Source organism: Taurulus bubalis, assembly GCF_910589615.1.
Source record: "Taurulus bubalis genome assembly, chromosome: 11".
Classification (NCBI taxonomy): domain Eukaryota; kingdom Metazoa; phylum Chordata; class Actinopteri; order Perciformes; family Cottidae; genus Taurulus; species Taurulus bubalis.
In genome coordinates this window covers 12,913,420-12,925,725 of record NC_136599.1, presented here as the reverse complement: position 1 = coordinate 12,925,725, position 12,306 = coordinate 12,913,420, and the positions used below count along the sequence as shown (strand labels likewise).

Here is a 12,306-nt window from a genome sequence, read left to right as displayed (position 1 = left end):
GACGCCTAAAACTGCTGTCATCCAACGTGGGTTCTGTCACTAAATTTGGCCATGGGTGATGAGACTGAAGGAATGAATTTACAAGGAAAAAACCTGAATGTTTTCAAAAGAAATATATAGGAGAAAAATATGATTGAATCGAATAAGAGATCAAATCTCTACATCTCTACTAAAAGAGACACAATTTCAAGCAGATAAACTTGTCTATAAGTAGAAAGCAAAGGGTTAGTCATTCAAATAATTTGGCACAGACAAACACGATTTTAACAAATATTGTGAGTAAATACTTCTCTGCTGGTTTTACATTTGATATTTATTGAAACAAAGTAGAGCATTGAGCCAATTTGTAAAAAGTAACAAAATATCAGCTATAACACATTACGTTTAACAAACCTCAAATTCATGGAGAAGCTTATAAATATACATATTTGGATTGGTAGAAATATTTGTCTATTGAGAATCATCACAGGGATAGTTAGCAGTTAAATGAGTGGTACAGGAAATCTGTGTTGATAAAAATCTGAACGTTATCTGTGATATACAAGTGTATTTGTGTTACAGTAAAGCTGAACATGAGTGAGAAGAAATAATTTGTGTGTTGAATCAATAAGGTGCATTTCCCTTTACATAAACAGTGAGGAGCCACATTAGTGAGAACACAATTTTAAAAAAGTGACTTCAAGCAGTGACTTGAGGATGTCCAACTATTGATTGACTGTTACTCTATGACGGAGATGATGCTTTTCTGTTTTAAGCTTAGAGGAGGATCTCGTTAAAGAAAAATAAATACAGTTTACTGATTGGTTGGATAGACATACTATATACACAAAGCATGGAATATTTCACCACTGTAACCACAACATTGCCCATATATATTCAAACCATATTAAGTATTGTAGAATAATGTTAAATGGATAATCTGAATTAATATGGAAAAGAATGTAGGCTATAATATTGATATATTTGCTGATGCACTGTAAAAAAAAATAATAAAAAAAAAAGACAGCTGAACAGACACGCACAGACAGGTTTAAGCCTCTGTATCAAAGTGCATAATGGTGGAGGGCTTGTTGCAGCACCTGGGGAACTCTAAGGCTTCTGGGAGAGCTTAATAAATGGCCCAATCCCCAAAACAGTCCTCTTATTGTACTCCAAGGACTCGTATGGACCAACAGTGTTCCTTACTCTACATGTGGTGAGAGGGGACGAGTAGACTTCTGTGAGGATGTGAAGGCTGGTTTGGGACTGGGCCCATGACATCACATCCATACACTACAGCACACATTGTCCTCTCAACACAGTCACTCTCAAACAACAAACCAGGACCCCTTCGTCAACTATGCCACATATATCAAACACTACTCTTAGGAAATAGGAAGCACAATCCAATTTCACAATCAGTGTGACCCATCTGACAAGGACAACTGTACTTTCTGATATAAAAAAAAATAAAATGGGTGCGGGGAGATTTCCAGACAGTTTTAGGCACTTGATAGGGTTAAAATCAGCTGGTGATGACTGGGCCAAAATAAAACATAATCTCAAAATAAATATTTCACGATACTCTCAGTTTCTGAAGACAAGATTTTTTTTGGGGGAAAAAAAGTCAGTCTTTTTGTAATGGCATAATTGTTTAACTCTATAAATATAATTTATATAGTTTCTTTCTTCTTCCATTCTTTCTCCGTGTTCAACTCCTTTGCTCACGTATACAGACGGATGGATGCCCATCGTCTGCAAGCAAACACACAGGCAACACTCTTCTTCTCACTTGCAGACGAATTGGTCTACAATTTTGGTGCAGCGCTTGCACTTGACATAGCAGCACCAGTGGAACTTGCAGTGGCAGCGCTCCACTATCTGGGCCTTGTACTGGTCGTAACCGCGGCCGCAGCACATCAGCTCACAGCCATCCATGCCTTCCGAGGTCTTGTTGCAAAGGCGCCCCACCGTGCCCAAGGAGCCTGTGCTTTGGTTCTTCAGGCAGTAGTCCGGACTGGACTCGATGTACACCAGGTCGTGGCTCGTGGGAGCATTAAAATTGCTGTGCTTCTGCACCAGCTTTCCACGCGAGTTGAGCTTCATGGAAGTAGAGCTGTCGTACTTTTCCTTCAGTGTTTCGCCCACCTTGCGAAAGTCAGCTAGTTGCAGCCAGCAAGTCTTCAGGCTGCAGGAGCCTGATACCCCATGGCACTTGCAGGACACATTGGCCAGGTCTGACACCGTCTGAAGGAGGGGATAGAAAAGAAATGAATGGGTTAATAACCAGATGAAGAACTTAAAAACATTTATTCTTGTGTGGTAAACTGCAGATAAATGTCCAAGCAACACATTCTTCAAGTATCTAATACCTCTATGCATAAATACACTGCTCATGATCTCACAAGGCACCACATTGCCATAAAGAACAAAATGATCCTGTCCATGTCTCCAATGGTATGTTAAGTCAAATATCGTCCACTCATTTGTCCTACTTGAAAGAGAACAGCCTGGCAACAGCGTTACAATTCTTTTGAGGTGGAAAAAAACAACAAGTGGTGCGTTCATCTCCCCACAGATCAAAACCTTAGGAGGGGAGAGCTGACATAGTTGTTACACAGATGATCAGCTGAGACCATCTAAATGACCTGGATTGTCTCACTTCAAACTCCTCTTGCTCTTTCTATCACTGGTTGGTCTCAGGGCCTGTAGTTAATATCCGTCTGCCTGCTTCTTATCTGACGACATCTTCAGATCTTTGTGGGTGTGTACGTGTGTGTCTATGCATATGGGTTATATAGTGTCATACCCTCCTTCCAGCCTCGTTATTGTGAATATTCATCATCAGCCGGGCGCTCTCATATGAGCCTTTAGGGTAGCTCTTCTCCCTCTCACGTGCATCCACAAACTCCTTGGAGAACCTGTAGCCGTAGTTGAGATTGTCTCCGCAGCCGCCCCACAGCCAGTCTCGCGGTAAGTCTTTGGGGCGAGCCGCACGGCTGCACCCACAGCTGGAGAGCTCCCCCTCTCTGCAGGCGCGGCTCACTGCGTTCACCACCCCCGCTGCGCTAATAGCATAGGTGAATGCCGTTTCTCGGCTGCCTGCAGACGCACAAATAGGAATATAGTGTCACATTTGACACAATATGAAACAAGAGTAAATGAGAAATACACTTTATCATTTGGCACATCTATCCGCTGCTTCCATTTTTGTTCGTTATACATTTATTTTATCCCGATGTGTGTCACTATCATTCCGCTTTAATAATTTGTACAGTGTTATGAGATGTGATGTCGCATGACAGCATTGACATACATTCACGATTACAGCGCACTTTAACCAAGAGCTGCATGTTCCTCATCACCAACATCTTGAATGTTGGAATCTGGTTTGCTGTTATTGGGCTTTAGCCAGAGAGAAGAGGGCGCCCTCCAGTGACAGAGATGCTACTTAACAAGCAGCTGCCAATTCACTAAAATTGAAAGTGACAAATTCTGTCATGACTGATCAATCCTGGAGCCATTGCTCATTAACTCCCACTGTTTCTACCCTCACATTTCTCCTATAGAGAGAAGAAATAGGAAGTCGTAAGAACAAAAAATACACACAAGCAGTCTTTGCTAACACCAATCCATTACTACCTCTGTACAAAGCCAGCGACTAGAAGAAAAAGACTAAATGAGGAGATAAACAAAAGGAAAACAAACAGCCGACCAAACTATTAGGCTGTGTGTTGACATTGAAGACGAGGGCTGCTACGAAATAATAATGCACAGCTCATATACCTGCTGGGCCAAACCATTAGAGAGTGTGTTATAATGACAATAACATATGGGAAAAGGACGGGAGATGAGGGAGGAGAAAGACAAGACGTCTGAAGAGATAAGTCAAGAAAAAGACAGTGAAGACAAAAAAAGAAACACGCATGCACTATACAACTATAACAAGAAAAAAAAAAGGTGGGAAAAGTCAATGACAGAGAAAATAAAAGATTAATAAATAAACTTTTTGGAAAGTCTGAAAGATATTCAGGTGGGAAATTCTGGCAGGAGCAGTGGTGATCAGAGAGAGTGGGGAATGTATTAGTCTAGCACGACGTTTAATCCACCCCAAGGATATTGGCTTAATAGTGGACCTGTGGAAAGACAAACTGTCGTCCCACACACTGCTGCCTCCCTCATCCTGTACCCCACCCTGGAGCTAGCCAAGCCAGGCAGTGGAGGGCCTGAACCCAACCACGCCAGCACCCCCTGGAGCTCAGCTATAAATCACCAGCAGTGTCCTCCGCCTGCAGACAGACAGACAGACAGTACGACAGGCTTTCAGATAGACAGCCATAAAGGGGAGGACATGTTTACTTGGCCCAGAGTGGGCTGAGATGGAAGCAATGTCGGGAGGGAGAAGAGGAATGGGTGAGCGGCTGCTGATGAGGTTTCTATGAAGACTGATCTGTGGAGAGGGAGTCAGCAGAGCCAGAGACACAGACTCACCAAGAGTATGCTCACAACAAGTACAGCAAATTAAAAGGGTCGGTTTACGGAAATTTAAAAAATAAAAATCATTGAAAAAGTTATTTAAAAAAAATGCATTAGCATTTACCTCCAGTGGCATCTATAAATAGACTGTTTTGAGATATTCATCTCAAACTTTTCCCCACTGCCCTAATATGATGTAAGTGACTGGAATTTTGGTTTTGGTGCTCACAACGTACAAATTAAAAAAGTTCACAGACAACGTCCCTTTCCAAAAACGATGTCCTGGTTAGTTGTGAACATCGACAGACCTTGTGTGTTTTCAGTGGAACTACTTGCTGAAAATAGTCATAAAACGGTTAACAGTGTGTTTTGTGGATTATCCAGAGAAATGGGAATATCATTACTGGAAAGACAGGTCACTGTTGAGCCCATTAAAAAGGTTATTCTTAAAGCTGTGAACACCACAAACAAAATTCCAGTCACCATGTATTCCATCATTTGCATTGGTATGAGAGCAGAAATATCAGAGATGGATATCCCATAATCTATTGTAGGTAAGAAATGTGTTTATTTTGGCTTTTTTAAAGACTTTTGGCTAAACTCATAATTTAAAGAGTACCAACATGAACCAAATGCAGACCCCTCTACATGTGTTACTTTAGAGTAATGTGAAAGAATCCCAAAATGTAAGCAACGCAAGAGCTGACTTTAGCTACTATTCAGTCAAGCTTGCGGTGACCCTGCTATGATCACATAACTGACATTGTATAGCGTCATACAATTCAGATGGATAGTTATGATCAATAAACGGTAAACCACCTTTACATTAGCCCCTGAGGTGAAGGCCCACATCCAAAGAAAACTAAAACAAACCATGTTAAATGACAGGATCCAAGAGTGGGGATTACTAGGAGAGGATTGTTAAGCTCTTGAACTTTCTATAAGAGATCTGAGCACACTGCATGTACACACACACACACACACACACACACACACACACACACACACAGTTTAATCTCTGACAAGTTGATATATTGGTGCACACACTTATTGCACTCCCATTACTTGTAAATACAGGGCAGCAACAGTCCAGCTCTACAGTGTGTGCATATGTGTGTGTTTTAAACTAGATTAGATTGTGTCCCATTCATCAGAGGAGAAGCAGATTCTCTGCCTCCCTCTTGCTTCATGTCGGGAGCTGGTTTAGCAGGCCAAAGCGACATGTGATTTATCCAGCAACCTCACCCACCAACTATTCCCTCCACACAGCTGCTGAGAATCAACAGCCCCATATATTTCACACACACACACACACACACTTTCCCAAACAGACAAAAGAGGGTCAATTGAGAGAGAATAAAGAAAGGAAAGACATGGAATGTACAGATTCTAAATAACACTGAATGTTAGTATTTGTGAACACAGGTGTTTGAATCTGCTTGTTTGTGCTTAAGTACATGTTTCTGAGTATATACACATGCCTTTTTTGTACACATTTGATCCATTTCTCACCTATTTGCATGACCCGTCCAAAAACAGATGAGTTGTCCACCGTACTGCAGTTCCACCGCCGATGTCTGAACTGGTACTGGCACTCTCTGATGCCTGTTTTGGCACCTTCACCGATGTACTGCATGTGGTCCTGGTAAAGCTGGCACAGCTTCTTCTGGCCCTGTGACAGGCCCACCAGCTGGCTGCACAGAGGCTGGGCACCGATGATGTAGGCCTCTGGGATCAGTAAAGGGTTCATAGCCAGAGACCTGGATGAGGGGAGCCACATAAGGCAGTTGTTTTCACTCATTTGCCAATTTGCCACAAATGTATGCACGTTTTTAAGCCAAACATTCCCAATCAACAGCTCATTTCACTCGATTAGTTTCTCCTCGACATGGGTCAAGCGATGGTTATCAGTGAAATGAGGTGCAGTCTTTTATTGAATGGAGCAAAACCCTATCGACTCTTGGCTCTTCATAACACTGGATTTTAACTCGTGCCAAGACCAAGAACATGGAAGCATAGACAAACGAAGCAAAAGAAGAGTCGAAGAGGGAAAAAGGACAATGTTGAAGAGAACTGAAAGTAAAAGTAGAGGAAAATAAAGAGAATAAAAAATGAAAAGAGGCAAAATAAAGAAAATCTGACAAACACTGTTTTTGTATTTAGTCTTAAAGCAGAAATTTACAATCTCTTCTACGCCAATCAAGCCTGCAGTGGTCCCTCATCACAGGTCATATATTACTTCTATGAGTTCAATCAAAATTGATGTCTCACCTTAAAGTGTGTTTCATTTAAAAAGTGTTCAGAGGCATTTGGAGGCAAAGGTGTCTAGCATTTGCCAAAAAATAAAAGATGTGAATAACTGGCATAACTAAAAATTATGTTTTTTTTTCAAACCACAGTTTCAGTCAAATTTGACTGGAACATGGAATACAAATATTTATTAGAGAAAGAAAAATAAATACAAATAGACTGGAAGAGAGAGAAAGACATGGACAAATGGTTGAAACAGAGAGAGAGGAACACGAGTATGAGCATCTGGTTCCAGGCTACAGGACAATTAGAGCAGCCCATCCCTGAGCCCTAAGAGAAAGACAATTAGCTCCAAGTGTAACCTGATCGACTGGGGAAAGTCAGCAGCCAGCGAGGGAACACACACACACTGAATACACATAACATATGCACATAAATACAAAAAAAAACAAAAAAAACATACACACAGACATGCAGACTGTCACTGTCTGTCTCTCTCTCTCTCTCACACACACACACACACACACACACACACACTAAATCAGTCACACCTGTGTGTGCTCTCAGAGAGGAAACTGAAAGACACACACAGTTTGTGCTCCAAACTCAGCTTTCCAAAGGGTGGTGATCCAACTCATTTTTCGAACTTTACAGTAGTCGCCTACCGAGCTGAGCCCATTAAAATATGTGTATCTGTATAAATCCTCTTCAAGTGAATAGTTTAAATTATAATTTATATCTGTGTTTGGGTTTACTGTAAATGCTCCGTGTTATGTTCCTCTACAAGCACTTAAGTTGGGATAGACAATTATACACAAGTGCACAATTAGAGACGAATGCAGAAACAGCCACAGGATGTAATGAGTTGTGATTTGCTGTAAGTAGGGCCTCTATGGCGACTGGTAAACAGTGTGTTCCCCTCTCAGAGGTACGCTGCGTGTTTAAGTGCAGCGTGCTCAAATACAGGCTTTTCTAATGGCAGTAGGATGTGTGTCTACACACAAATGCACACACACACACGTACTTGTGTACAGTCACACACGGTGTTCGTGTTTGCACATATTTGGACGCCGACGCATAACCCACAACATTCTATGTTTTCTATAATATTCATAATTTTGGTTTGGCAATATGAGAAGAAAGAAAATAAGGGAGAGAAAAAGGTCCTTCCTGAAAAGCTAATGTGCTACTGTCAGCATGTTGTGTTACTTCATATGTGGTGCAACTGAAGCTGAGGAGGCTTACTTAGCGCGCGCACACACACAAAATTTACGCTAAGTTTTTGTATTCATCTTTTACTTAGTTTCACTTTAAAAAAAAAAAAAAAAAAAATCATTATTACACTAAATCTTTGTCTTTTAGCTAAGCCATTTACAAATGTGACTCATCTATGAAAATCCCCTTTGAAAGCTGACAATCTCCCCTGGCCATGACACAAGTAGTAGACGCATCGTGACCCAAGTTTAAGACAAACTAAAAATATGGTACATATGGAGAGAAAATGAATGCATACCACCATGAGTTGGCCTCCACCACTACCTGCATGAGGAGTGTGAGGAGTGTGACGGCAAAGACACAGTGCCTGGAGTCCAACAGGCTGCCAAAGGGCCAGCAAACCGGCCGATACAAACAGCCCAGCCCCAGGTTCATACTGCCGTTTGATCTAAAGGAGGACAGAGAAAAAGGAGGCCTGTCAGTCTGCCTGCCTGGGTGTTTATTTTACACACAGTTTATTGTGCATAACACAGAAAAAGACAGAGACAGATATCTTTGACATATTTCAAAATGTATGGAGGGAATGCAATAGATAACTTTTTTTTACATGCAAACAGCACCATGTGTGCGTGAGATGAGAGCCCTGAGGCCATCAGTGGCACAGCACAGCAGTCATTTGGCAGCAGGTCTGAGTGTGAATCACACAAGACTGATAGACATGCAGCCAGAGAAGACACAATGACCATGAAACCGCAGAGACACATTCCTGACAATTCACTTTAGTCAGAGGAAGAGACTCACAAATGCAGAGAGACTTACAGAGCCCTAGTCAGACTGTGTGCGTGTACTTTATCTTGAATCCATTTTACATGGGCATTTATTGTTGACATAAGAGTCAAACCTAAATCGTCTCAATTTTCATACACAATTATGATTGCATTTTTTTATACAAAGGTGGTTAGTGAATACAGTCTAAAACATGGTCTTAGAATACAACACATTGTGTGATTTCTTTATTCCATACTGGTTTATTTTCATAGATGGCAAACCATGTTTTTTTTTATTTGTTCCTGGTGAAAAGGGCCAATGTGGTTTAGTTATGTAAATAAGAAACATCCTTGGGAAATACGAATGCACTTATTATAATATTGTGATACTTGAACACATCTAATAATAAGAATGCACTTATTATAAGATTGTGTTACTTGAACACATCTAATTAGGACTTAACTGGAATATTTAGGCCCATAAAAACTTGGAAATAAAAAAGACAAATTGTGTTTCTCTAGTTTCCTTCACGAGAACTGTGATCCTATTAAGGCTATTAAATATAAAATTTGGAAAATAATGGTCATGTTGGTCAATATTTGTATTGAAATAATTTGTCATAATTATTAATTGACTGTGGGTCAGACTGAAACGAGCCACGTCAGCGGCGGATGGTAGCCTGTTGCCTAACAAAAACTACAAGGAATTTAAAAAAGGAAAACATGTCAATTATCTGCAGGCAACTGCGTGGCTTTTGGTGATATAGTTTGGCTTCTATAAGGAGAACATTTTAATAAATAATTAGCTCTAAATTGAGTTAACCTGATGTGCCAGCCGTCCAGTTGGGCCGTGTGTGAACGTTGGGACTCAAGCAGCTCTAATTTGTCACGCTGCGTTATTTTCCAAGGTTGAGTCGTGGAGACCTGGGCCTGCCTAATACTCATTAAAGGCAAGGCCAAGTTCACCATCACTCACCCAGCGTACGCACGCGCTCACACACACGAGCATGTGCTTTCAGTTTGTGCGCTGCTTCAGTAATAGTTAGTGAGGTTATGTTCCTTAAACTTCTTCCACATAAATTAAAGCAATAATCAGAGGGCGGCGGTTTTATGCAGATTTTAAACCAAATAATTGGACTCGTTAAGGGTGCCAGGAAGCACATTTCAAAATATATGTATTTACAGATAATTAAGTTTTACAATTAAATACTAGTTTGTGGCAAGAGACTTGATTAGGAGTAACTCGCAGCTGCGGTGACACCTTTTTTATTGCACATATGCATTATTCAAATGTGCCGTCATGATGCCACAGGTGCATGCAATTATCTCACAATTTATAAAAGAGTCTCAGCCAATCAGAGTCGAGAACAGTCATTATTAAATTTAACAGAGACACAACTCTTTTATTTTCTAATTAATATTCGTTGGCCAATACTGCGCAACTCATTTCAGTGCTACAACTATTCATCACTATACACTACTTTAATATTGATATTTTTAATATATACATTCTTGGAGACTATCCCTGCAAGATGCGTAGATTGTGCGCTCCATGGCCCCGCGAAATATTCATCGGGACTTGGATGAATAACGACTACCTCGCTGATTGTTGTCAATAAAAGTGGCATCAAATTGGTCCGGAATAGAGAAATTAGAATAACGTTGTCAGGATGATAAAACATCGGATGCTCCTGTTGCAATGGATCATTGAAGAGGCTATTGTAAAAGCCATATGAGACTTCCATGGATTAACATTAAACCTGAGAGTTTAAGAAAGACCCGTAGCCTTACGTTTATTAAACGAGAAAAAATATTCCGGAATTATTTGGTCAAATTTGGGCCCGTGTCTTTTCTCACTTTTGTTTTTCTCTGACCAACATTATCTAAAATATCCTGACAATTAATCCTAATAGTAATTGAATTATGTTAGCAACAAAGTATTGAGAAAATGTGGAGGGAAAGCATTAGGGTGCTGTGAGGGTCAAATTATGAAATATCTTAATGATGACTATTCTTTTTTAAGTGACTGGGTTTACGGAATGGACTGATTAAAAAAAAAAGATTTGGGATAATGTGCATGGGGACAAATAATTGTGTTTTTGGGAGAGTATGGATGTGTAGGGGAAAACATGCAATCCATTGAGCATTTTGATTTACAACGTCACCATTTCTCAAGCTGCATTGTACCCTAATTTACTGACTAATTAGTGAAATATTATACGCATTTAATAGCGCAAAGAATTAGTCTCTTTTCCTGCCTGTTGTTTGAAAAAACCAGGAGAGGGAGCCAGGTACAAGGATTTGATGAGGAGAAGCAGCACAAAGCGCATTGCCTCACTTTAAATGGAGACCGTTAACAATGGAAACAGAGAGCAGACTATTATTTTGCATTTATAAAGGTTTAACAAACAAAAAAAGTATTTGCCCAACATGGCATTGCTATATTGGTCACAGCCGATGCAGTGAGAGGATATTTCACAATTCACATCTGGCATGTATTTTTGTCCACATCCAATAACCAATATCAGTCGAAAAAGGTCCCACAGAAACACGCATGTCCCACTCTTAAAGAAACTGCAGCTTGATGGAGAAAAAAAAAAAAAAAAAGTGAAGCAGAAGACCTATAGCGGCTACTCACCAGGGAGCACAGCCCGTTAGAAGTTGTAATCCACTTTCTGAAGACGATATCAAACCAATAATCCCAGAGCAGGCCAGGTGGATTTAAGAAGTCCTTTTCCGCGGCAGTGAAGACAAGTCTTGTCGTTTTATCCGGATGTCTTGGAAAGTGCTTGGTTGGGGTGAAGAAAGCGCAACGCTAAAGCTAGGAGGTCTTCAGCTTGGTGTGTTGGTGAACACGGACGCCCAACTAGTGTTGAATGCATGCGCTCCGTGCGCCAAACGGGTTAGAGGGATAAAACAATGTCCAAAGATCGTGTAAGGAAGGAAATTAGCAGTTCCTTTAACAAATAAACAAACTTTGCGTTTACTATTAAAAAAATACAACCATCTACGGCAACCCCACTGGCGGAAAAGTCGGATGTCGATTCTCTTCTAATTGAAAGCGGCCTACTTTAACAGTCCCTATCCAAGTAAAAAAAAACTGTCCAAGATTATATCTAGACTATGTCAAACCAAAAACATGAAAAATATGGTTATAGACATCAAATCCAGCCGCTCACACGCCCAGGGCATAGCGCGTTTTACCTGCCGAAAGATCCACACGGTGAACCTCGCCACAAACGACTTGTCAATTTACCTTCCATTATGTGCAAAAACAGACTTTGACAATCCCACTGCTCGACTTAAAAGAGTTCACATGCAAAAAAGTAAGTCATCCGCCTCGCAAAAAAGACAAAACAAAACAGATGGCACAATTAATCGGCTCCAGACAGTATGCTCCAAAAAAAACTTTCCGCGCGGACTATCTCCAAACAGTGCGGCTTGGCGAGCGCGCACGGTGCCAGGGGGAGGAAAAGAGCACAGCGTGTGAACAACAGCGGCTTTGCTGAGGCTCCGAGTCTGTCGTCCTTCCACACCGCACGTGTGTGTCTGTGTGTGCTGCAGTGCAGAAAAGTATCACCGATACTCTCTGCTTTTCTCTCTTTCTCTCACCTGCTTC

General features: G+C 40.9%; 1 protein-coding gene across 1 annotated transcript; it reads right to left on the bottom strand.

Moving 5' to 3' along the window:
- Window positions 1-300: 300 nt before the first annotated feature.
- On the bottom strand, window positions 301-11,695 carry wnt5a (wingless-type MMTV integration site family, member 5a). Its single transcript, XM_079226739.1, has 5 exons — window positions 11,326-11,695; window positions 8,219-8,368; window positions 5,968-6,215; window positions 2,789-3,081; window positions 301-2,226 (listed from the first exon to the last, which is right to left on the bottom strand). The coding sequence occupies exons 2-5, from the start codon at window positions 8,353-8,355 to the stop codon at window positions 1,768-1,770; spliced, it is 1,137 nt and encodes a 378-aa protein (XP_079082865.1). The 5' UTR covers window positions 8,356-8,368; window positions 11,326-11,695; the 3' UTR covers window positions 301-1,767.
- Between the last annotated feature and the right edge of the window lie 611 nt (window positions 11,696-12,306).

Excerpts from the sequence above, each read along its gene's own strand:
- wnt5a (XM_079226739.1), bottom strand. The coding sequence starts at position 8,355 with ATGAACCTGGGGCTGGGCTGTTTGTATCGGCCGGTTTGCTGGCCCTTT. Across the intron at positions 6,216-8,218 it reads GTGGAGGCCAACTCATGGTG|GTCTCTGGCTATGAACCCTT; the intron begins GTATGCATTCAT and ends CCCCTCATCCAG. Across the intron at positions 3,082-5,967 it reads TGGACGGGTCATGCAAATAG|GCAGCCGAGAAACGGCATTC; the intron begins GTGAGAAATGGA and ends GTGCGTCTGCAG.